Consider the following 24596-nt stretch of genomic DNA (forward strand, 5'->3'; position numbering starts at 1 on the left):
CTCAGACGCCCAGCACCCACCCTTCCAGAGGGACGTTGCTGATTGGTCCGCCTCGCTGCCACTCTTCGCCCTCTTCTTACCCCCAAGGCCGTCAAAGGACCTGCCCCGCCTCAGTCACCTCACGCCGCCTCAGTCTTTCAACTGTTGGCGCCAAAACTACGGGTGGGCGTGGCCACTTTGCTGATTGGTCGCCCTTCTCTCTCTCTCCTTCCGAGCGCTGTGATAAGCCCGGACTCACGTTGCTTGCGCAATGATTGGTCAATAGTTTCACGCCCTGCCTCTATGAATCCTATTGGCTGCGGCAGGCGCGAGGCAAAATCACGGAGCGCTTTCAGTCTGGGGGTGGTGGCCTTAGGAACCGCCTCCTCGGTAAGGGATTGGCCGAAGCGGTAGTCAGCGCCCTTCACGGATTTCTCATTGGCCAACAGCCGCCCCCTCACTTCTTCCCCCGCCCGCGCCCTTGATTGGAGCGAAAGGAGGAAGAACCCGACGGCCTATTTCCACGCCATTGGTCGCCTGCTTCTGCTGCGCCCCGCCTGACGCGCCGCGATTGGCGGCTCCCCGCGTGGCCGGCTCCTCATAGGCCGAGGCGGCTCCTCGGGACCCGCCCCCTTTGGCTGGGGTCTCGCCGCTCCTGCCCGCGAGCTCTCAGTCGGCCAGCGGCTGCCTCAGCGAGCACAGCGGAGCCTGCGGGATGGCGGCGGGCGAGGGCGGGGCCGACGCGCTGCCCCCGCCCTCCCCCTCCTGGCCCGGCCCGCTCCCTGGGCCCGAGCGGGCCTTGGAGGAAGCGGCGGCTTCGGGCAGCCTGAGCCTGGCCGGGCGGCGCCTCAGACACTTCCCCGGCGGAGCAGCCCGGCGCTGGGACCTCAGCGACACCACGCAGGCGGGTGAGCAGACCGGCCACGCCCACCTCCCCTGACCCCGCCCCTTGGCTCCCCCCTTCCCCACCTCGTTTCCCAGCAACCAACCCTTGGCCACGCCCACAGGTGGAGAAGCTCCCCCCCTTTAGGGGTCTTCATCTTTCTGGCCACTCCCCTCTTTTTGGCCACGCCCTCCCAAACCACCCTCTTTCGAAATTATCGATTGATTGCATTGTGCTGGTATTGCATCTCCCCCCCCTCAAGTTCTGTGCATGGTTCCTCCCCATGGTAATTTAGTCCCCCCCCACAACAACCCTGCGAGGTAGGTTCCAGCCTTTCTCAACCTGTGGGTCCCCAGATGTGGTTGGACTACAACTCCCATCACCCCTAGCTAGCAAGGCCGGAGCTCAGGGATGATGGGAGTTGTAGTCCAGCGGCATCTGGGGACCCACAGGTTGAGAACCTTAGGTTGAGAGGCAGGCACTGGCGCCCAGGGTCACCCAGGGAGCTTCATAGGTGCTGAGTGGAGGATTCGAACCCTGGTTTTGCCCTCATTTAATCCCCACAACAGTAGGGAGGCGAGGCTGAGAGGGGTTGACTGCCCCCCAAGGCGGCCTTCAGATCCAGATTCCCCATCGTCTCCTCTTTATTTACACAACTTCCCTGCAAGGTAGGCCAAGATGAGAATGGGCTAGGCAAGGAGTCGGATTTGGGCCCTCCTGCCCCGGTCCAGTCGCTTGATGACGACAGCTGCATCCTGGAGCGCTTCTGTATCTTGTCCTCACATCAACTCCGCTGTTCTTTCAGTATCAGGATTTCCCCGTCCTTCTCCTGGTGATACTCAAACGGCACTCTTGTGTTGGGGAGTTCCAAAGGCTTTCCCTTGTCCTCCACTTTGGTTGCAGCTGCGTTTTGGAACGCCAAGTGGTGTTTGGGGTGGTTGTTGAGCGATGTGGCAGAATCTTGCACGCGGAGGTGCCCAGCTCCTGTGGGCAGGAGACCCTATCTTTCCCGTGCGCCTGTGTGTGAGTGAAGAGGCCGTGCAAGGGCTGGAATGGGGCCTCCAAGTCGAGGGGAGCTGGGAGCCTGCCTTCCGGTGTCGCTGTGCCATCCATCACATTTGCCCAGGAGCCAGACCTGAATTCTGCCCATGAAAAATTCCCACCCCATAAAACAAGAGGGTCACTACAGTTGAAATAACAGGGGCACCAAGGCGCCCAAAGGCAAGTGGCAGCTTCTGGGAACCGTAGCCGCCAGGATTTGCAATAGTGTGGGGTTGGGCTGGATGCCTGAGTTGAGATTCCTGCCTTGCAGCGGGTTGGGCTAGAGGACCTTTGAGTGTCCCTTTCAACTCCATGATTCTACCCCGGGGATGAAGGAAATTGTGGCCCTCCACACGTAGGACCCCGGCTCCCTTCCGCCTCTGGCAGTGTGGGTGGCAAGTGATGCCGAAAGTTGTAGTGTGCCATCATCTGAGGGCCACAGCCCCCTGTTCCTGCCTTAGCACCCAGTGGAGTTAGCAGAAAGACTTTTTAGCGAGTGTGGTTGAGTGTGCCTGCCAAGGCAGGCGACTTCCTTCACCTTGAGGGCGAGGTTTTTCTGTCTCTTTCTGGTGAAGGAAATGGGCGTATCTGACGGTATCTCCGGAGAATCTCTGGTTCTTGCTTGCGGAAGCCCGGCCCTTGCTTGGCAGATCTTTGCGATATGGGGGGTGGGAGAGAGATAAGACCCTTCCTGCCCTTTGCTGCCATTCCTAAGCGGGTAGCCTTGGCGTCTGCCTTGCCCTCGAGCATTTCAAAGTCGGCTTACACAGCAGGCCGTCTTCAGCCAAATCCTCCCTTTTTTTACAAGGAACACAGCATGAATTAATTTATGTTTTTCTGACACTAAAACCACCCCAGTCTCCTTTTCTTTGGGGATGAAGCTGGGAAGGTGGTGGCGGCGGCAGCAACTGCTTCAGCCAAGTGGGGGGGGGGTCTTCTGGTTTCCAGCGTGTGACACTTGTGGCAGTGACAGCCTGTGAGGGGGGGGTCAAGACGGGGAGCGTTCCTTTGCATGCGCCAGCCTCGCTCTCTCTTCCTGTGCCGCTTTGCATAGCTTCCTCATGCCGCCGTTCTGCAAATGTGCTGCTGCTGTCGATGGCTGACTACTTCTCTCCCACTCTTCCTCCCCCCCCCCCCAGCAACGCTTCTGCCATTTGGAGTGCGGGAGGCCTCCTGTCACCCGCAAATCCCTGCCACCCGCACCCTCGCTTGGCGCAAGTGCTGCTTGGTGGGCAGGAGGGCTGGGGGTGGGCTGTGGGGGAGGGAAAAATAGCTCCCTCCCCCTTGGAAGAGGTGAGTCAGCAGAGGCTGTGCAGCGTGTTTTGTTCTCGCAGCCTCCCAAGCTGGCTGGCTGGCTGCTGAAATAACTTCCAGGGCTAGCGTTGTTGTCCGGTGTGAAGTTAAAAAGGTAAAGGGACCCCTGACCATTAGGTCCAGTTGTGGCTGACTCTGGGGTTGCGGCGCTCATCTCGCTTTACTGGCCGAGGGAGCCGGCGTACAGCTTCCGGATCATGTGGCCAGCAGGACTAAGCCGCTTCTGGCGAACCAGAGCAGCGCACAGAAATGCCGTTTACCTTCCCGCCGGAGCGGTACCTATTTATCTACTTGCACTTTGACGTGCTTTCGAACTGCTAGGTTGGCAGGAGCAGGGACCGAGCAACGGGCGCTCACCCCGTCAAGGGGATTCGAACCGCCGACCTTCTGATCGGCAAGTCCCAAGCTCTGTGGTTTAACCCACAGTGCCAGTTAGCTGCTGGGAAATATCCCTGCTTTCATCCCCCAACCCCTCCAAGGTGAAGGATCTGTTTCCCTCAGCAGCCGGCCAAATGGTTCCCGGAAGCCCACGAGCCAGAGATGTGCAGGCAGAAGCCTCTTCTGTGTGCTAAGTGACCCACGGACAGATTTTTCCTCTTATTCAAGTTGCTTTCAAATTCCAGTTTCTGGAAACTGCAGGAGGGGAGAGTTGCAGCTTGCGAGTATCCCACAGGTATACAGGATGCTGGACTAAGATGGCCCCCCACTGGCCAGATCTAGCGGTCTCTTCTTACAAATTTGTTTAGCCCTCTTTGGGCTCCAGCCAAGCTGCTTCCCATCGCTGGGTCTTGTGGCAGGGAGTTCCAGTGGGTAAGGATGGCGCCACTGTGTCAGGGGGCGCTTCCTCTTTTGTTCAGCACAGATGGCGTGAGGTAATGACTTCTGTCCCTGTGGTGGGAAGAAACAGTTGAGCAGCCTGCCCTCTTCCACCCCTTCTGAATTAGGTCATGGGGAAGTGGCAGTGCAGAAGCGAAGCGAGTTGCCTCTGAGGCTTTTTGGGGGTGTGAATGCCTCTTTTGCAGCCGTCCTAATCTTGCTTTCCTCTGCAGCTTATAGCAAAACCCTATCCATGTCATAGAGTCACAGAATTGCAGAGTTGGAAGGGACACCGAGGGTCATCCAGTCCAACCCTCTGCAGTGCCTGCACACTGAGTCCAGCCAGCCTGATGCAGTGGGCAAACATTAATCCAGAACTTGGGGGAGATCAGGGTTCAAATCCCCACAGGGCCATAAAGCCCACTGGGCAACCGTGGACCAGTCCCACTCTCAGCCTGACCCACCTCACAGGGTGGTTGTGAAGATAAAAATGGAAAAATGTTTATGCCTCCTTGAATTGTTGGAGAAAAGGTGGAGTAGAACTCTAGTCATACCAATAAAAAACGCCATTGCGTTCAGGATTCTAGCCTTGTGTCTTTGTTTGCAAGATTGTGAGAGGCAGGAGCTGTGGGGGTCCTCCGAGGTTTGTTGGTTGTGTGAAAACGTGGACCTCGCTGTGCTTGGGACCAGTGAGAGGCAGGACAGAGAACCCAGAGAGATCCTGTGACCATCTCAGATCCTGCTGGGATTAGTCAATGGCGCTATCTATATCATATATGTATAGATATAATCTTTTTATTGGATTCCAGCAAAAGATCACACCCTTCTTGACACTTACTGACTCAGTTTATATAGGTAAAGGTAAAGGGATCCCTGACCCTTAGGTCCAGTCGTGGCCGACTCTGGGGTTGCGGCGCTCATCTCGCTTTACTGTCCGAGGGAGCCGGCGTACAGCTTCCGGGTCATGTGGCCAGCAGGACTAAGCTGCTTCTGGCGAACCAGAGCAGCGCACGGAAATGCCGTTTACCTTCCCGCCGGAGCGGTACCTATTTATCTACTTGCACTTTGACGTGCTTTCGAACTGCTAGGTGGGCAGGAGCAGGGACCGAGCAACGGGAGCTCACCCAGTCATTGCGGGGATTCGAACCGCCAACCTTCTGATCGGCAAGTCCTAGGCTCTGTGGTTTAACCCACAGCGCCACCATTTGTTGTTAAATTTATACGCTGCCCTTCTTCCAAAGGCACCCAGGGCAGCAAGCGATGTACGTTTCAGAAACATATTTAAAGCAATTCCAATACAGATGCAAACTAGGAAAGATCTCAAAAGGTTTGTTGGAAGAGGAAGGCCCTCCCCTTGGGAGGGGGCCCCCCTCTGCTTTTGCTTTGCCTGTTCCGTCTCTAAGGCGCGTTGTGCTCCAAAGGAGGAACAGCAGCTGCCAGGGGCGGTTTGTCAATTCACCCCCCAAACATAGAGCAACCGTGGCTTGCAAATTCCCTTCCAACCGCAGTTTCCGATTCTGGTTTGCTGGTCAGCTGGAAACCTTGGTTTGTCAATATGGCCATCACACTATATGTGGGAGTATGTTAGCTTTCTTAACCTTGGTTTGGTGTGATATCTGAATTGTGACATGCTGTGTAACAGAACAGACTTGTGTGTGGGAGAGAGAATTCATTTAAGTGATGTGAATTGGGAACATAATTATTGAAAGGCTGGATTTGCAAGGGGGTGGGATTCGCAACTAGATGTAAGATGTCCTTCCTGGATGAAACGGCAAGGCTGCTCAGCGCCGTGGAGTCTGTCTCATCTTCAGCCTTGCTCAGCTTGGCCTGGGGAGTCCACTAGAATATGCCGTTTTATCCCCGCCAGAACTGCCAGGGCTCATGTTGGGCTTGGCGCTGATGGCATCCTTGAAAGGCAGCCTTTGCCTCTCACCTCTGGCCTCCGGAGGTTCTGGACTCCACCTGCCCTCGGCCCCAGGCAGCATGGCAGCAAGATGGTGCCGGGACTGTTGGGCGCTTCCATCCCAAAGCACCCAGAGGGCACCAGGTTGGCAGAGGCGGCTTCAAGGCCAGGCCCAGCTGGCACAAGCAGACAGATCTTGCTGGAGGTGACTCTGGCATGGAAAAACTGACTGGGAGTGTTGCAGACTCCTCTCCCTTCCACCTTGCCTTGCGGCAGATTAACCCGCTGTGGTGCCTGAGGCCTGCTCGGCTCAATCCCTTCAGCAAAGCTGGAAGTTTGCAGATCAGGGCGGTTTTGTGATGGCCCATGGCAAAAGCGATGGCAGTTTTGCAAACGCCTGGGCCTCTGTTTGCATTCCTCTTGGGCCCTTTCCTGGTTCGTGAGTGTTGTTAGCCTGTTAGAAAGAAGAGTAAGCCCAATCTTTAAACATGGCTGCCTGTATTTGCGGGATGCGGGTGGCGCTGTGGTGTAAACCACTGAGCCTAGGGCTTGTCGATTGGAAGGTCAGCGGTTCAAATCCCCGCGACGGGGTGAGCTCCCATTGTTCGGTCCCAGCTCCTGCCAACCTAGCAGTTTGAAAGCACATCAAAGTGCAAGTAGATAAGTAGGTACCGCTCCGGCGGGAAGGTAAAGGGCGTTTCCATGCACTGCTCTGGTTCGCCAGAAGCAGCTTAGTCATGCTGGCCACATGACCCGGAAAAACTTTCTGCGGACAAACGCCAGCTCCCTCGGCCTGAAAGTGAGATGAGCACCACAACCCCAGAGTCGTTCGTGACTGGACTTAACTGTCAGGGGTCCTTTACCTTTGACCTGTATTTGCAGGTGCCTGTGGCGGAAGGCTGCCTCTTTATGCTCTGAGCCTGCAGTGGCTCTGATCTGGGCACTCTTTCCTTGTCCATGAGCTGCTTCGTCCTGGAGGCAGCTTCGTTGAAACCCTTATTTGTTTAGGGAGAGGTGGGTCAGGGGCTGGCCTGCCAGTTGCCCAGCTGGCTGCCTGGGGCGCCAGTTCCTAGGAGGAGGAGAAGCTTGGCATGCCCTGGGCAGAAAGTGAGAGAGTTCCTGCATTTTTCCAGCATGCTGTAAGCTGCTCCTGTGACCGACTTCTGAAGGGAAGCACTGAGTTTGCATAGATGAGGCCCCGGTGATCTCCAGAGGCGAGTTTCGCAGCAGCCGGGTTGTGTGGCAGGGGGCTGCTTGGGAAAGTTTTGGTTTTTTTCCTCCTGATATCCAGGCCTGCCTGAGATTATGCTTTTTTAAAAAAATCCCTTAGATGTTTCTGCGACAAAAGTGGGGAGCAGCAGGGGCGCCTGGCCGTCCTACATGCAACAAAATGTGGATTGCCTGGGCTGGTGGGATTTGCTTGCAGATATTCCAACTCTTTTAAAGTGACCCTTGAATCCATTGGACCCAACCGCCCTGCATCTTGCAGGACTGTTTCAATGCAGCCTTGCAAATAAGTTCACGAAAGTTATCGTCTCCCAAAGAGACCTCTGCTGGTCTGCTCACCAGTGTTAGTTGTGACGGCCACATCAGCAGCCCCTTGTGTGGATAGCAGACCTACCAACCAGTAGTCCTGGGCGATATAGCAATATATTGTCCGAAGCCAGTTTGAAGTCCATATCGTAATCTTGCTTTCATAATTTCTAAGCTGGTGATATAATCACGAATCATGATGTGTGGGTGGGTGCTATGCAAAAATCACAATGCGGGGGAAACCGTGAAGCCATCCAGTGCCTCTGCTTAGCTCCACCCTTATTTCAGACACTGTGATGTACTGATATATCACAATGTTTAAAGGTAAAGGGACCCCTGACCATTAGGTCCAGTCGCGGACAACTCTGGGGTTGCGGCGCTCATCTCGCTTTACTGGCCGAGGGAGCCGGCGTACAGCTTCCGGGTCATGTGGCCAGCAGGACTAAGCCACTTCTGGCGAACCAGAGCAGCGCATGGAAATGCCGTTTACCTTCCCACAGGAGCAGTACCTATTTATCTACTTGTACTTTGACGTGCTTTCGAACTGCTAGGTTGGCAGGAGCAGGGACCGAGCAACGGGAGCTCACCCCGTCGCGGGGATTCAAACCGCTGACCTTCTGATCGGCAAGTCCTAGGCTCTCTGGTTTAACCCACAGCGCCACCCGCGTCCCATCACAATGTTTAGCTGGTGATATATTGCAGTGTTGAAAACCAGGTATCACCGAGCCCTACCAGCCAGGTCCAGTTTTTAAGGTCCAGCCTTGCTTGCTTGGAGATGATTCTTACTTGCCGCTGGCAGGCAACTGTCAGCAAGCCGCCTTCAAGTTCTGCTGCCCTGAGTGTTGAATGGTTTCTTTAAATGTAAAGGTTCATCACTGTTCCACCCGATGTGTATGTCTTTAAGGGGCCAGAGCAAGATAACGAGACCCAGCTTTACAGCTGTGAAACATAGCAGGTGCTGCTGAGTTGTATTGATTAAGCTGTGTTGGCAATTGGGTGTAGTATATAAGGAGCAGCACCTAGCTCTCCCCTTCCCCTGGGGGATGGGTTGGTGGTTGGGTCTGGTTTGTTGATGTATTTAGTGTAAATGCAGTTTTTGTTTTTCTTATTAAAACCTTGCTTAAGTCATTTTTGAGTCCCTTTTTAATGCATGGTCTCCCCAGCAAGCTCTCTGCAGCGCTACCATACTGCAAATAGCCAACACTGAGGCCTCGGGAGAAATTATTTTAAAAAAATTTTTTAAAAAGAAAACCCCGAAATCCTGGAAATACTAGTGGGCTGTTACGGTAATTCATGCTGAATTATCTTTCGTGCTGAAAAATCTGCCTTCCTGTGTAATTCTGTATTATTATTATTATTATTATTAAATTCATCCCCCGTCCTTCTGGCTGGGTCTCCCAGACAGGTTGTTAAAACTGGCTCAGGGGCTTCCGTCCCCCTCTTTATGTCCGTGCCACCTTGCCCCCCGCCATTCCCTGGGGCTTGGCAGTGCCTTATGCTCCGTCCAGATTGCCTGTGTGGCTATGGGAGCCTGCTTGCTCCAAAACCAGGCAGCGAGAGACTGTTCCAGGAAGCCATCTGCACTCCAGAGCAGCCTTCCAAAGCTGCTCAAGGGCAGTTGGAACAAAAATGTGGAGGGCTCCTTTCCCCTTCTGATAAATTCTGCCCAACTGGCTAAGGCTCTCCGTCACTGCAAGGCTTCTGTGCCAGGCAGATGCCCCTGTCTCGCCTCACCTGAGGCTCCCCGCGGAGCCATTCCCAGCCTGTGTCCCAAATCTCTCCTGATTCCAGGAGCGAGTGGGAGCTTGGGGCCTGAGACTCCCAGGCCAGAAGGGAGCCAAGAGCTTTGCTGAGCTTCCCCCTCGGCTTGGCTGCCGGGAATCCACGCCTACCGTGAGAAAAAGTTAGGAAATATTGGACTCTCGGGGCTTTTTGCAGCTGTGTGTTTCCCTCTGGGAGAGCTGGAACGGGGAGGGGGCGCCTGGAACAAGGGGGAGGGATAGGAAAGCGGAAGTTGGAATCTCCCTTTTGACCCGGGCCAGTGGTCAGGGTGGTGATGGGACTTGGAAACAGAACGCAAGGCGCAGCATCCCCGTCCCTAAGAGAATCAGAAGGGCCCGGTTGATCAGGGAAAGGGCCCGCCCAGGAGAGAGCATCCTGCTCTCACAGTCAGTGTTAGAAGTAAGCCAGGCGCGTTTTGCGACTGGCGCAGGTCCAGTTGCGACCAGCTGGAGATCTCTGGACACCAGGTTGGTTGGCGACGGACATCTCCATCTGGCTGACCCCTCCAGCTTCCTTCCGCAGGTCCTGATCTCCCAGGTCCTCATCCGAGACTCCAACCCAGGCTTCCTCAACCTCGGCCCTCCAGATGTTTTGAGACTACAACTCCCAGCATGGGACCACTGGTCCTGCTAGCTAGGAATCATGGGAGTTGTAGGCCAAAAACATCTGGAGAGCCGAGGCTGAGGAAGCCTGTTTTATTCATTGCATTTATATCCCTCCTTTTCCTCCAAGGAGTCCATGGTTCAGCCCCCCCCCATTTAATCCCTACAGCAACCCTGCAAGGGAGGTGAAGAGGCTGCGACTGGCTCCAGGGTCCCCCGGGGAGCTTCAGGGCTGAGTGAGGATTCGAACCCAGATCTTCCAGGTCTCGGAGCAGCACTCCCACCATGGCACCACCCCAGCTTCCTAGAGTCCTTCTTTGATGGGGCAGCTCTCTGAATTAAGTCAGCGAATCAATAAGAGGGAAGCAAAATGTCACTTGGAGCAGGATCCAAAATATTTTCCTTGAAGCTTGAATTTGGATCGTTTTATTTGATAACGTGTTGTAAACTGCTTTGAGATCCGTTCTTTACAATATAAAGTGGTTTAGAAGTGTGGGTGCCTAGACGTTCCGTTGCAGCAGCCATAACCTTGGTTTAAGGTGCCATTTGCCAATTCGATTATGAGTTTCTAGCCTAGTGACCAAAGAGGTGCCTCTTCTGGGAAACCTGCGAGCAGCAGCCCTCTCTTCTGTGGTTTCTAGCTACTGGTGTTCAGAAGCAGGACTGCCTACAAACCAGGACTCCCACTTCCCAGTCTCTTGCCGGTACCCATCTAAGAGAGACGCCACCAAGTGACTCCCGTGACGCCCAGGGACCGTGGGGAATCCACAGCAACTGGTTCAGGTTGATGGAGGCTGCAATCTGAAACTTCTCAAGGGTGCCTGAGAAGTTGGGGAAGGCTGCCCTGGCGAGTCCCCTGCCCGATCCTGGGAGTGGCGGCTCTCTGGGGTCTTCTCCCACCCTGTCCCTCCCTCTCTGCCTTTCTCTGAATGCACAAGCCCTTCTCTTCTCCTCCCCCCACCAGTCCAGCTGCCAGGCAAGACAATGGAGGCAGCGCATGGGGAGCTTTTCTGCTTTTGTCGGCCACAGCGAACAGCTGCCCTCCTCATTCCGGCAGGCCGAGAAACTCAGCATCATCCCCACTTGCACCGCAGGGGCAGGCCGGAGCGACGGCCTGTGGGTTTGGTGCGGCTTGTCATCTCCGGTTAAGTTGACGCGGAGGCCAGGGAGGGGGGCTTTGTGTCAGGAAGCTGCCCCCACCCACCCTGACAGCAGGACCCTTTGTGGTGCACGCTCTCCCCCACTGTCCCAGCACCCCATGAGAGAGAGAGAGCTGTCCCTTTTCTGCCGACCTTGGGATAATTGGTCCTCCCCTTTTGAGCCCTGTCCCAAGCTAGAGTTTGGGGGGAGTGTGATGTGCAAGAGAGGTCACCTCTGGTGGAGCCACGGTCCAAGTCCGCTTTCCGGAGTCGCCTTTCTCAGAAGGGGTGTGAATTTGGGGGACGACCATACCTTGCAGCTGGAAGGTCCCAGGTCCTGGGAAGGGCCAGGAGACACACCTGCTCAAAAACCTGGAATACCGTTGCCCGACAGTGCGTATCAGCCGTGGGTCTCCAAGGTGCCCTTGAACTACAACTTCCACACACACCCTAACCGCTGGCCAGGAGTGTTGGGAGTTGTAGTCCGAGAACACCTGGGGACCCGAGGTTGGGCTGAATGGACCCCAATAGTCCGTCCCAGTAGAAGGTGGTTTCTGTCATCCAAATGTAGCCTGGGACCAGCACAACCATTGCCCAAGTATTTCTGTGGGCTGGGGTGATGGCAACCAGGGTCCAAAACATCTGGAAGGCTCCAGCTGGGGGAAGGCTGATCTAAGTTTCCTTAAGGAAGGAGATTCCCACCAAATGTCCAGAAGAACTTTCTGGCAGTAAGAGCTGCACCGTAACGGAACTTGGAGGTTGAGGACGCTTCTTCCTTGGAGGTTTTTGAGCAGAGTTTGCTGGGCAATCTATCGTTATCATCAACATAAAATTTATTATTTATATCCCACCCATCTGGCTGGGTTTCCCCAACCACGCTGGGCAGCTCCCAATCAAATATTAAAAACAAAATACAGCATTAAGCATTTAAAACTTCCCTAAATAGGGCTGCCTTCAGCTGTCATCTTCATCATCATCATCATCAAATTTGTTATTTATACCCCGCCCATCTGGCTGGGTTTTCCCAGTCACTCTGGGCGGCTCCCAACAGATCACCAAGAACAATAATAAAAAAGCAACAGCATCAGACATTACAAAACTTCCCTAAACAGGGCTGCCTTCAGATGTCTTCTAAAAGTCAGATAGTTGTTTATTTCTTTGACATCTGATGGGAGGGCATTCCACAGGGCGCCACCACCGGGAAGGCCCTCTGCCTGGTTCCCTGTAACCTCGCTTCTCGCAGGAAGAACCACCAGAAGGCCCTCGGAGCTGGACCTCCGTGTCCGGGCTGGACGATGGGGTTGGAGACGCTCCTTCAGGGATACTGGGCTGAGGCCATTTAGGGCTTTAAAGCACCAACACTTTGAATTGTGCTTGGAAACGTACTGGGAGCCAGTGTAGGTCTTTCAGGACTGGTGGTATGTGGTCTTGGTGGCCGCTCCCAGATCCCTGCATTCTTTGCAGAGGGTTGGACTGGATGATCCCTGGGGGTCCCTCTACAATTCCATGCTTCTGCATCTCTGCTGTTGGCCTTGAGGTTCAGGCAGGATTTCCGTTGAAAGAGTTGGTTCTTAAGGCAACCTGGTTCCCATCCCGACACTTTAGAGCAGGGTTGCCTAATCCGTAGCCCAGTGCTCAGTGGTGAGGGAAGCCGAGCAGCCAGTGGCCACCTGGAATGGCCAGAACAGTCCAGCCCCCCTCATGGTTTAAGGGCTTTCTTTCAACACAAAGAGCTCTTCATATGGCCACAGGATGCTGCCTTTGGGCCTGATCCCGCAGGCTCCTCTGGGGCTGCCAATGTGAGTGGGGCATAACTGAGGCCAACTCTGGTGTCCTGAAGGATTCAGAACTAGCCCCACACTGCAAACCCCCTAAAGTTCTGGGGTTCTCTGGTTGCAAACCTAGGAAGGTGCTTTCTGCTACCCAGTCAGACCCATCAAAGCCCAGGCTTGTCTCCTTCCTTGACCACTGGCAGAGAAGCCTCTTTCCCTTCACCTGCTGGCCCTTATTTATTGACTTGGAGACCTGGAGAAATACCTCCCCAGGGGTATCTAGTCATATATACACACACACACACACACACACACACACACACACACACACATTTTTATTGATTTTTAACGTATCAGTTCCAACAGTCATACAACATATCTTCACATCTTATACAATATTTTTGACTTCTGTCAAAACCTCTGATGATTTTCCGTTCTTTATCACTTATTCTGCATTTCTTAATTTCCTATTACACTTAATTATCCTTAACTAATAATTCTTTTCGTAGTCTTTCTTGCAATGTTTCAAATAATCCACCCTACAAAACTTCTTGCAATCCTGCTAGTGTAATCTGTTCATCACAATTACTTTTCAGATAGTTCATATATTTACTCCAGTCTTCTAAGAATCTCTGGTCCTGCAGGTTTCAAATCCTTCCTGTTAATTTATCTAGTTCTGCATAGTCCATCAACTTCATCATTCTTCTTTCGTCGGCAGTTCTTCTTGCTTCCATTTTTGTGCCAATGATATTCTTGCTGCTGTCATTGCATATAAAAACAACTTACAATCCTGTCTATTAATATCCTCTCCAACGATGCCAAGTAAAAACGCTTCTGGTTTCTTAATAAAGCCAGGGGTACCTAGTCTTAGAATCATAGGGTTGGAAGAGACCACAAGGGCCATCGAGTCTTAACTCTCTGCAATGCAGGAACCCCAGATGAGTATGTTCTGAAACATTCCCCTTTAACCAGCCTGCCCTTTTCCCACCTGGATAGCCCAAATATTGCACTGCAACAGAGGATCTGAACATTGGGGTATCCTTTCCACCCAAACCCCACCAGGCTGGTGTCTCCTAGTCCTCCTTTCTGCCGCACACAGGCACTTTGTGGGGAAAAGCACAACGCTTGTTTTGCTCTTGAGCAGGAAGGACGGTGGCCCTGTTGGGGTTGGGGAGGCGCCGGCCGCTTCTGCCAGCGGACCTGTTCAAACCAGTCCTTGCACAAAGGAGGCCTTTGCTGTGCTCCCGGCGGCCTGGGGTGCCCAGCAGGGCCAAGTTGCAAACCCGTTTTGTTGCTTTCGGAAGCGCGCTTCCTTCTAGGCCAGCCTTGGGCCCTTGATCACCAGGGGAAGGCGGCCTTAATGCCAGCAGTTGTGGTTTTGGGAAGCGCTTTCCCTCCAGAGACCCCCTCGTGACCCCCTTCTCCCCTCCCAGCCCCAATCGCCAAATGGCACCTTAAACCTATGTTACGGTTGCCACCATGGAATGTCTAGGTGCCTTTCTTTTGCAGTGAGATGATGATGATTCATTTCTATGCCGCTTTATATTTTGAAGAAAGAATCTCAAAGCAGTTTACAAAACAAACCGGAATAAAACAAGTTTAAGCTTCAATGAAAATATTTCAGATCCTTCTCTAAGTGACGTTTTGCTGCCCCCATATTGCTTCGCTGACTTAATTCAGAGAGCAGCCCCATAGCAGAGGAGCTCTAGGGTGCAATGGTTGGAGCAGACTTCCTCAGCCTCGGCCCTCCAGATGTTTTTGGCCTACAACTCCCATGATCCCTAGCTAGCAGGACCGGTGGTCAGGGATGATGGGAATTGTAGTCTCAAAACATCTGGAGGGCTGAGGAAGCCTGAGTTGGAGTGTTGGATGAGGACCTGGGAGATCTGGGTTCGAATCCTCACTCAGCCCTGAAGCTCCCCAGGGGACCCTGGAGCCAGTGGTAGCCACTTCACCTCCCTCGCAGGGTTGTTGTAGGGATTAACTGAGGGGGTGTGTGTGTGTGTGTGTGTGCGAACCGTGTCTTCCTTGGAGGAGGGTCAAGGCAATTAATAAGCTCTTCTGCTGACCTGCTTCAGAAAGCTGGAGGGACCAGCCATATGGAGATCTCCGTTGCCAACCAGGAAATGGGGATATCAGAATTTGCTCGTCTGGCGACATAAGAACTGGGTAGCTGTGGAGGGTGTGCATGTCGGAACCTAAGAAGAGCCTTGTTGGGTCAGGCCACAGGCGCATGTAGTCCTGTGTCCCGTTCTCACAGTGGCCAAAGAATTGCTTGCAATCAGGATTTTAACATAAGAGCATCTCTCCCTTCTGAGTGGTTTTCAGCAGCTGGTGTTCAGAAGCATAACGTCCTCCAGCGGCGGAGGCACAGCAGAGCCCTTGGGGCTAGCAACCATGGACAGCCGCCTCCTCCATCATGCATTTGTCCCATCCTCTTTTAACGCCATCCACGTTGGTGGCCGTCACTCCTGTGGCAGGGAGTTCCGCAGTCCCTGAGTCTGGAGGAGCCCTCAAGAGCGTGGTCCTCCGGAAAGAGAGCTGGCCTCTGATCTGGGAAGCCCATCTTCAAGTCCCAAACGCCTTTCCCTCTTTATATCGCCTGTGAGAGGTCATTCTCCCGCTGCTCCCATTTTGCAGAGGGAAGCACTGAGGCGCATCATCAGGGCAGTGTGTGGAATCGCAGCTCCCTAGCTGACTTTTGCTGTAGTTTGGCAACGCTCTGTGCCTGAAAAACCCGCTTCTGGCTCTCAAATTGGTGGCCGGCAGCAGGAAGTGGCCGGTCTGGAGGGGGACCTTTGATCCCAGGGTGTTGCCCTGAGCCCAGGAGCAGATTGTTGGAGGGTGAGCAGATCCCGGCCCATCGGAAGCTACCCTTCCAGAGGTCAGCCTCACACCTCGGCCTGCCGGGAAGGGGTGGAAACGGCAATAGGATATCCTTTATTGTTCGGGTCTGGAACACTCGTGTCCAGCCGCTGAGGATCGGGATGGTGGCTGCTGCTGTGGTTTGGGGGCGAGGCCGGCACCATCGTGGTTAGTTCATCGAATCAGAATTGTAGCATTGGAAGGGACCCCGAGGGTCATCTAGCCTGACCCCCCTGGAGTGCAGGAATCACAGCTCAGTAATCCCTGACAGGTGGGCTCCCAAGCTCTGCTTTAAAAACCTCCAGTGAAGAAGAGCCGGTTTCTCTCTCATCCAGCTCTTGCCACCAGGAAGTTCTTCCTGATGTTTAGTCAGAGTCTCCTTTCTTGTCACTTGAAGCCACGGGTTCGAGTCCTACCCTCCGGAGCAGGAGAAAACAAGCTTGCTCCATCTTCCTTGAGATATTTGAAGATGGCTGTCATATATCCTCTCAGCCTCCTCTTTTCCAGGCTAAACATCCCTAGCTCCTTCAGTCTTTCCCCACAAGGCTGGGTTTCCAGATCCTCCATCATCTTGGCCCCCCTCCTCTGCCCATGTCTCGGCTTGTCAGTATCCTTAAACTGGGGTGCGCAGAACTGGACTCGGGTGGTATTAGGAGCTCTGGTAAATAAACCAGGCGCCAAATGGCTCCTTGAACCAGGGTTACAGTCGTCAAAACAGTTGCCATTTTTGTGCCAGGCGACTCAGAAGTCTTATTTTTCAGTATGATTCCTGAAACTCGTTCTGATTGTGCAGGTAAAATATCGCAGATAGAATTCGGCAGGATGTGTTGCTAGAGTGTGAAAACAGTCAAGATCCCCCCAGGCAGGCACTTCCAGGTGGTGGAGACGCCAGGCACCATCCGGGCATCTTCACCTGGTCGCAGGTGGACAATAGCCGGGTGCAAAATTGCGCCTGGCGAATTTTGAACCCTGGACACAGGACTCCAGGCAGTATCTGACCAAGGCAGGATCAAGCGGGACTGTTGCTTCACTTGACCTGGACCCAGCTGTCTGGGCCCGGGCCTTTGGGGGCTGTGGGGCTGTTGTCCCTTGGGGCTGGGGACTGAAATGTCCCCCTGGGGGACATTCCCAAAACAGCTGAGCCAGCCCTGCGTTCTGAGAAGGAAAGTGTTCCTGCCTCCATTTGGAGAAGCCACCAGCCCACTTCAGCACCCATCCTGCGCAGCGGATCTTGGCCCGGCCTTTCTAAGCACCGCCTGCTTCTTTTCAGCCCTGTTGGGGAAGCAGCACCCCCCCCCCCTTCAGCTGAGCCAGGCTGCCTTTTGGCTGCAGCGGTGACTTCGCTTTTGCCTCCAAGCCCAGGCCTGGCACACCTTGCAGCTCTGTGTTGCCTAAGCAAAAGTGTTTTCTCTCCTCAACCTCCTTGTGACCTGGGGAGGAGCCTTGCCTGGGACCAAGCCTTTGGATTTGGGGAGGAACGGGCAGCGGCTGAGCAGTTTCTGGCCCAAATTCAATTACGAGGCTTCCTCCGCGGGCAAAATGCACCACCCCAGACTCTCGTTTCCGAAGCATGCCCTCTTTCTCTCTGTGTGCGTGCATACAGATATTCTGTGTGGCCTTTGAGGGTGAAGGGACCTCTGGATTGCAAGGGGAAGTAGTAGGCCAGCTTACACAACAGCCCGTCGTCACGGAGGGAGAGTTGTGTGGCGCAATCTCAGACTCGGGTGGCGGAAGTCCCTGCGTCAAGGGTGTGTCTCTATCAAGGCACATGGGCTTCCTGCTTTGCGTCTGAGGATTTGGGGGGGCATGTGTGCGTGCAAGCGTCCTCGCAGCAGCCCTGTGAGGGGGGGTAGCATGTTGCCCACAGCTGCCCCAGTGAGCTCTGCGGCTGAGCTGGCATTGCAGCCTGCCCCTTGCCAGCCAAAGCTCCTTGGCGCATGCACAGAGGTGTTCCAGTACTGCCACCTCCACGGGGAACGTCGAGGGGCAGCTGTGGGGTGAAACGTCCTCGCAGCAGTATGCCAGCCTCTTCCTCCCCATCCCTTCGCCCAGGCTTCAGGGGCGAGGGGTTTCCTCTTGCAATTCTGTTGTGTCGTGTTCTGCCTTGGCAGCAGGAAGCCTCAGTCGGCTGCCCCTGACTTGGACCGCAGTTCCCATCCGCCCCAGCCAGTGCAGCTGCTGGGAGTTGTAGTTCGATGCAGGTGGAGGGCGCCAGGGCAGGGAAGATGGACGTAAGTCGTGGTGGAGCTCTTGATGCTCAGGGTGTGTTTATATGTTTATACACACACAGAGAGAGTCTAATAATAACAATAATTTTATTATTTGTACCCCACCCATCTGACCGGGTTGCCCCAGCTACTATGGGCAGCTTCCCACGCAATGAGACATCAGGCATTAAAGACTTTGCTCTCTCACACACGTATATGCATAGAGATACTATGATTAACAAAGCAGTCGTTCAGTTTCTGTTGCAAAACCTTTTGGCGTCTGCCTTCCGCCAGCTGCCCTGGTCGAAGTGAGAGGACGCTCCTGCCAAGGTGGTACTTAGGCGGGTTTGCCACCCTTTCATTTTCAGCTGAGCGGCCGTCGAAGGTGGAGACCGAAACCTCTTTTTTCTTCTTCTGGCAACGGAAATTAAATCTAACTTATTTTAGTTACGTTATCATTTCAGTGATTTGCTGAATCCTGAAAGGGGTCTGGAGCAAGCTTGCATGAGGCTTTCGAAATAATAATAAAATGGATTGCTGACTGCTCAGACCTTTTGGGGGATGAGGATTCAGACCTGAATAAATGATTCTCTCTCTCTCTCTTGGCAAAGGGTTTTTTGTTGTTACCATTTCATTTTATAGTGTATATAAAGCAGCTCTAAAAACAGATGAAAAACAAAAGTACAAAACACGTACGTGGGACGAGTAGTTGCATATGAGTCCAGGTAGAAACTGTCAGCGTTAATCCGATTGTTAAATACAGTTCCAGATTTGCCAGGCTTGCAACAAGGCCTGTCTTGAAAAGGACGGTTCTGCTATATGTGTGACAAAGGAATGCCAGCTCATATAAAAAGCACCTGGCGGTTGTAGCCCTTGTCGAAATTTCAGATGAGGTGCAATTTACTCCATTCTAGCTGTTTTCCAGAGGGAGTGGCAACAAGTGTCCAGTGTGGGATTTGGGGCTGTTTTCCATATTTATTTCTCTCTCGACCCGCTGGTGGGATCAATCCCCTTCCCCAAATTGCATTGTAGCTATCAGCGCCAAAGCCCTGAGGTGCGCATGGACATCGTAGTGGCTTGCCCTGTTTGCAGCTTGCCAGGGCGTGGGAAGATCTGTGTTACTGGTGGCTGTGAAACGTCCGTGTCTCTAGGAGGTGGTCCTCTCAGGCTGAGCCGCCCGCCTTCCGGGAGGTTCGGTCTTCCCTTCTCGCCACCTGGGGCTTCAGGTATTCTCCCCGGGTGCCAACAGCTAAGCCCGGGCATTGTTGCCCTGGGCCCCACATTCCAAGACGTCTGTCTCGACAAGCCTAGTTGGGTTGTGCCATCTCACCCCACGTCAGATGCACAGCGGGCAGAGAGACCTGCCCTGTGTGTGCCTGCCTGCCCTTCCGGGGAGTTGTTTGTAGAGGGGTGGGGGCAGTTGCTTCTCTGCTTTGCAGCGGGGGGGGGCCTCCTCTCACATGCCTCCTTCCATGTGCTTTTCCACGAATGAGAGTCGTGTGGCCCATTGCAACATCCTGCGGAAATGAAGCTGTTCTTTCATGGAATGTCGATTGGATTATAATTGGGAGTGTTTCTGCAGCCGGCCGAGGATCCAGACAAGCTCCTCGGATTCTCCTCTTTCTTCCACCCACCCACCTCCTCCTCTTGGCTGCTGGGAAGAACCAGTGAGTCGCCCACTTCTGAAGCCCCTTATCGTATTTTCCCTTCCTGCTCTCGTGCATCTACCATCCCTCCCGGTGTCTTCTCCTCTGGAGTAAGCATGCCTTGCCCCCTCTGCCCTTTTCTATATAGTCCCTTCAACCAACTCACAGGCTGCTTTCCAATATTTTTAGGGGCCTGCTAGGGCTGCCACGTTCTGAAGAGCGAAAAAGAGGACACATTTGCCGACTTCTACTTTTAACCATATATTGCTATGGCAACTCTCCTTTTAGATACCCGTGAAAAAGAGGGCGCGTCCTGGAAAAAGAGGACACATGGCAACCCTGCCAGGGTGAAAATTTAAGCTAGCTGGAAAGATGGGGGGGGGGGGGGGAATGACTGCTGTCTGGATAAATGGGCGATCTTACACCAGCCGTAGGTGACCCTTCTCGTAGCCTGTGATGTGATGTAGCTTCTTCCTCCAGGGATTTATGTTTCCTTAACAAGTTCCTTGGCTTCATGGAGTCTCGCCAAATTTCTCGGCTAGTGTTTTGGAAACAGAAGCAAGGCCCATGTTTGGAGTTTCAGAGCAAGCAGAAGAAAGGGGGAATTGTAGGGCGAATCTGCCCCCAGGACCTGTCCTGACCTATTTAAGCATCTGGTTCTGGCATGAGTCGGCTGGAGGCATAGGAAAGCGTCAAGTCTGTGGCTGTTTCCCAGGCACTTCCCTGTCTGTTTCCAAAAAAATAATACCACCAAACAACAACCAGGGAAATGGACCTTTCGGATGGTGGCAGAAGGAGCGAGCCCCATCTTCATCTCTTCCGGCAACGTTCTGAAATGTTCTCACACACATGGGGTTTAACAGGTGGGTGGCCAGGTCTAGAGACATTTTGCAGGTAAGCCAACATGGAGCCTGCCCGCCAAATACCTGGAAGTGGAGGGCAGAAAGGCTAAAGAAAGTCAGGTTCTCCTCCACCAAGTGGACAGGGAATCTGCGGCCCACTTCGCCAGTTACGGATATTGCCAGCCACTACGCCCCCATGAGGAGAATCATAGAATCATAGAATCCTAGAGTTGGAAGAGACCACAAGGGCCATCGAGTCCAACCCCCTGCCAAGCAGGAAACACCATCAGAGCACTCCTGACATATGGTTGTCAAGCCTCTGCTTAAAGACCTCCAAAGAAGGAGACTCCACCACACTCCTTGGCAGCAAATTCCACTGTTGAACAGCTCTTACTGTCAGGAAGTTCTTCCTAATGTTTAGGTGGAATCTTCTTTCTTATAGTTTGGATCCATTGCTCCGTGTCCGCTTCTCTGGAGCAGCAGAAAACAACCTTTCTCCCTCCTCTATGTGACATCCTTTTATATATTTGAACCTGGCTATCATATCACCCCTTAACCTCCTCTTCTCCAGGCTAAACATGCCCAGCTCCCTTAGCCGTTCCTCATAAGGCATCGTTTCCAGGCCTTTGACCATTTTGGTTGCCCTCCTCTGGACACATTCCAGTTTGTCAGTTGTCAGGAGAAGGCAGCCGGCGACACCACAGCTGTCCAGATGGCACAGAATGCCCCACAGCCGCATCGCAGTGCCCTCGCTCCATAGGGGATGGGGTTGGGGAGGAGGAGAGAGGGGTCGCGCCCTGCCACGGACACGTCGGAGGGGAGCATCCACCACCCCTTTCAGCCTCCGCACGCAAATAAAACACCCCAGTCGTGTTGGGGGCAAAGGAGAGGGAGGTCCCGGGACTCGAGCCCCCAGCAAAAGCACTGCAGAGCACCCACACAACAGCCAGCCACAGTCTAGGGCCCCGTGGGGCCTTCCCCACTCATTCACAGGCACCTGGAGAGCAGGGCATGCAGGAAGAGCCTTGCTCTACGTTTTGCACGCCTTAAGTTGGCTGGCTGGCATCCGCCTGTCTCGGGAGACAATGGAAGAGTGCGTTTCGGATAGTTACAGCGCAAGAGAAATGTGTTTTGCTGCAGCTGTACCCCCGATTCAAGCCACAGGCCAAGCCAACCCTGGAGAAACTCTCCCTTTGGCACATGCCTGAGTAGTTTGGCAGGAGCAACAAAACCCCACAGGGCCAGCAAAACCCCACTGAGCCCTCCTGGGGCAGCAGCACAATACGGCCCCCAAGCCCATTCCTCTGCCCCACCACCCTGGAAGAAGCACCCATCCCACCTGACTTGGGTTTAAAAAGCAGCACTTGATTTGAACCTGTTGATGGACCTGTTGATGGCATGTTACCATTGTACCGTGGAGAGTGTATTAACGTATGGTCTGTGTGTGTGGTTTGGGAGCTGCACGGCCAGGGTAAAAACAACGCTGTCCAGGGTTGTAAAGACTGCGGAGAGAATAATTGGGTGCCCTCTTCCCACCTTGGATCGAATCTACGCTTCCAGGTGCCATAAGAAAGCTGCAGAGATAGCGCAGGATAGTGCACACCCCGGAAATGATCTCTTTCAGCTTCTGCCCTCTGGAAGAAGGTCCAGGATTACAAAGACTAGGACTAGCTGCCTGAGAAACAGTTTCTATCCAAATGCAATTCTGGTTTTAAACGTAGTGTCAGGAGTCTCTGTGGGAGTATATTGTATTTAAAATGGGGTACCAGAGTTTTTAGGGGGCTAACCAGGTTGGGACAGCTGCGATAGCAGGCTTGTTGGTTTTTGAATGTTTTATGTAGACTTTTCAATTTTTTTGTTCTGTATGGGACAGTGACAATAAAGGTTATCGTATCGTAAACTGAACACACTCCATTTCAGTTTTCGAGATATTTCTTATTAGTACGTGTGTGTGTGTGTGTGTGTGAGAGAGAGAGAGAGAGAGAGAGAGAATTCACCCTGATTTGTTTGGGTCTCCTAGGTGCTGAGGAAGGACTCCTGAGCGCCAGCAGTCTTCCCTCTGTTACTGTTGGGAAGAAGCTGTGAGCTAATATTTGCCTTGGCGAGGGACCCTAGTAACTGGCCGGGGCACCGCAACGAGGCAGCGTCCCTCCCAAACATGTGGGCTCCTGTGTTGGAGATCTGGCAAGTTGCCTCGAGAAGAACTTAACCTCCCCCGGGGGTTCCTTCCTTGAAACGGGGGGTTGAGCAACCTCCCCCAACCAGGGGTTTGAGACTGCAACTCCCATCAGCCCCAGCCAACACGGCTATATGATGCTGGCGCTGGGGGGAGCCCGGCCATGCTGGGAGTTGTGGTGCAAAACACCTGGCCCCAGGTTGTCGAAGGGTGTGGTGCAAAGGTGGGGTCTGCTGGAGGTTTGTGGGCAGGGGAGGGGCCCTGGCTTGCTGGTGGGGATCCAGGTCTGGCATAGGGTCTGGGACTGTGCATTATTTAAGATGCGGGTTTTGATCTTTAAAGCCCTTCACGGCCTAGGACCCTCATACCTACAGGACCGCCTCTCCCGATATGCACCGCGGAGGACCTTAAGGTCCATAAACAGCAACACCCTAGTGGTCCCGGGCCCTAAGGAAGTCAGATCAGCCTCAACCAGAGCCAGGGCCTTTTCAGCACTGGCTCCGGCCTGGTGGAACGCTCTGTCTCATGAGACCAGGGCCCTGCGGGATCTGACTTCTTCCCGCAGGGCCTGTAAGACAGAGTTGTTCTGCCTGGCCTTTGGCTTGGAATCAACTTGATCCCCTCCCCCTCTTTCCTTTTTCCTTTCTTCTTCTGTGATGGAACTCCTATTTGGGGACTTCCCTGGCTTTTTTCTGGCCCACGTAGGACCAGTCTGGATAGTTGGCCTTGGTGAAGACTCGGTATTTTCATCCCCCAAAAAGTTTTTGAGTTTCTGCTGAGGCTGCATTTCAATGTTGTATTTTAATCTTGTTTTTTAAGTTGTATTTCAATCAATTGTTTTATACCTGGTGTTGGCCGCCCTGAGCCTGGTCTTGGCTGGGGAGGGAAGGTTATAAATTATTATTATTATTATTATTATTATTATTATTATTATTTGGGGACATGGAAGCCCCCAGCTCTCTGCACAGTGAGATTTCACCTGCAGCCACAACTGGATTTGGCTGGCAACTTAGCGTGTCGGCCAGGATCAGGGCGGCAAAGGTCTGGTGGAGAGGGGGGGGTTCAGTGTGCAAGGCACAGGCCTCCTGCTCCCCTCCTTCCAAACCCTGGAACACCCCCCGTTAGGCTTCTTGGCCTCCAGGAAACACTTGTCAGTCTCGTTTCCAAACACTTCTCCACAATCGAGGGCTGGAAGTTTGGGTCGTAGTGCGTTTGGAGAAAGGAAAAAGGCTGAGACAAAAGCGTGTGCGCGGCAAGAGAGGTCTGGATCTGGTTTCAGGGAGTGGAAGACATCTGGCATGTTTTCTTCCCTCCCCCTTCTGCAGGGGATTCTAGACACCTCCCTCGGTGTGGACAAAGGAAAGTTTTGTGTGCTGCTTTTGATCCCCTTGCAGCTGGTCCCTGCTAGGTTTGGGGGCGGGGGGGGTGCGCTTTCCACTATGAGGAAGTGCTTTTTGTTCTTGGAGGCGACCTGAAGTCTTTCAGGCTTTCAATGGCCCAAGATGTACCTGTATTTTCCGCTCCATAAGACGCACCTGACCATAAGACGCACCTAGTTTTTAGAGGAGGAAAACAAACAAAAAAATATTCTGAACGAAACAGTGGATGTATGATTTTTGTGGTTCATGCTGTGGCCACAGGCGTGTGATTTGACGGTGAGTTTGGGGTTGTTGTTGTTGTTTAGTCGTGTCCGCCTCTTCGTGACCCCCCTGGACCAGAGCACGCCAGGCCCTCCTGTCTTCCACTGCCTCCCACAGTTTGGTCAAACTCATGCTGGTAGCTTCAAGAACACTGTCCCACCATCTCGTCCTCCGTCGTCCCCTTCTCCTTGCACCCTCCATCTTTCCCAACACCAGGGTCTTTTCAAGGAGTCTTCTCTTCTCATGTGGGGGCCAAAGTATTGGAGCCTCAGCTTCAGGATTGGTCATTATGGTCCAGCTCTCACAGACGTGTGATTTGACGGTGAGTTTGGGGTAGCCCAATGCAAAAATCCTGAGGAGCCATGTGGATCCGTGCTTTGTAACCACATTTTTGTGCCATTGTGGCCCCACGAAACAGTGTGTGGTTTTTTTTGGTGCAGGCTGTAGCTATGGACA

At 53.5% G+C, this 24596-nt stretch overlaps 1 protein-coding gene across 3 annotated transcripts in view; it reads left to right on the top strand.

Moving 5' to 3' along the window:
* Positions 1-24596, top strand: part of LRCH4 (leucine rich repeats and calponin homology domain containing 4) — a 74246-nt gene that overhangs the window by 2514 nt on the left and 47136 nt on the right. For 2 of the 3 annotated variants that reach the window (XM_080979733.1, XM_080979732.1), the window contains exon 1: positions 667-887. The exons of the other annotated variant lie outside the window; for it this stretch is intronic. In XM_080979733.1, the coding sequence (XP_080835859.1) occupies positions 695-887 (193 nt within the window). In that variant the 5' untranslated portion in view covers positions 667-694. Of the gene's footprint in view, positions 1-666; positions 888-24596 lie in introns of those variants that run through there. 3 annotated transcript variants of the gene reach the window in all.

The sequence above is a fragment of the Podarcis pityusensis genome, assembly GCF_964106645.2.
Source record: "Podarcis pityusensis genome assembly, chromosome: 13".
NCBI lineage: Eukaryota > Metazoa > Chordata > Lepidosauria > Squamata > Lacertidae > Podarcis > Podarcis pityusensis.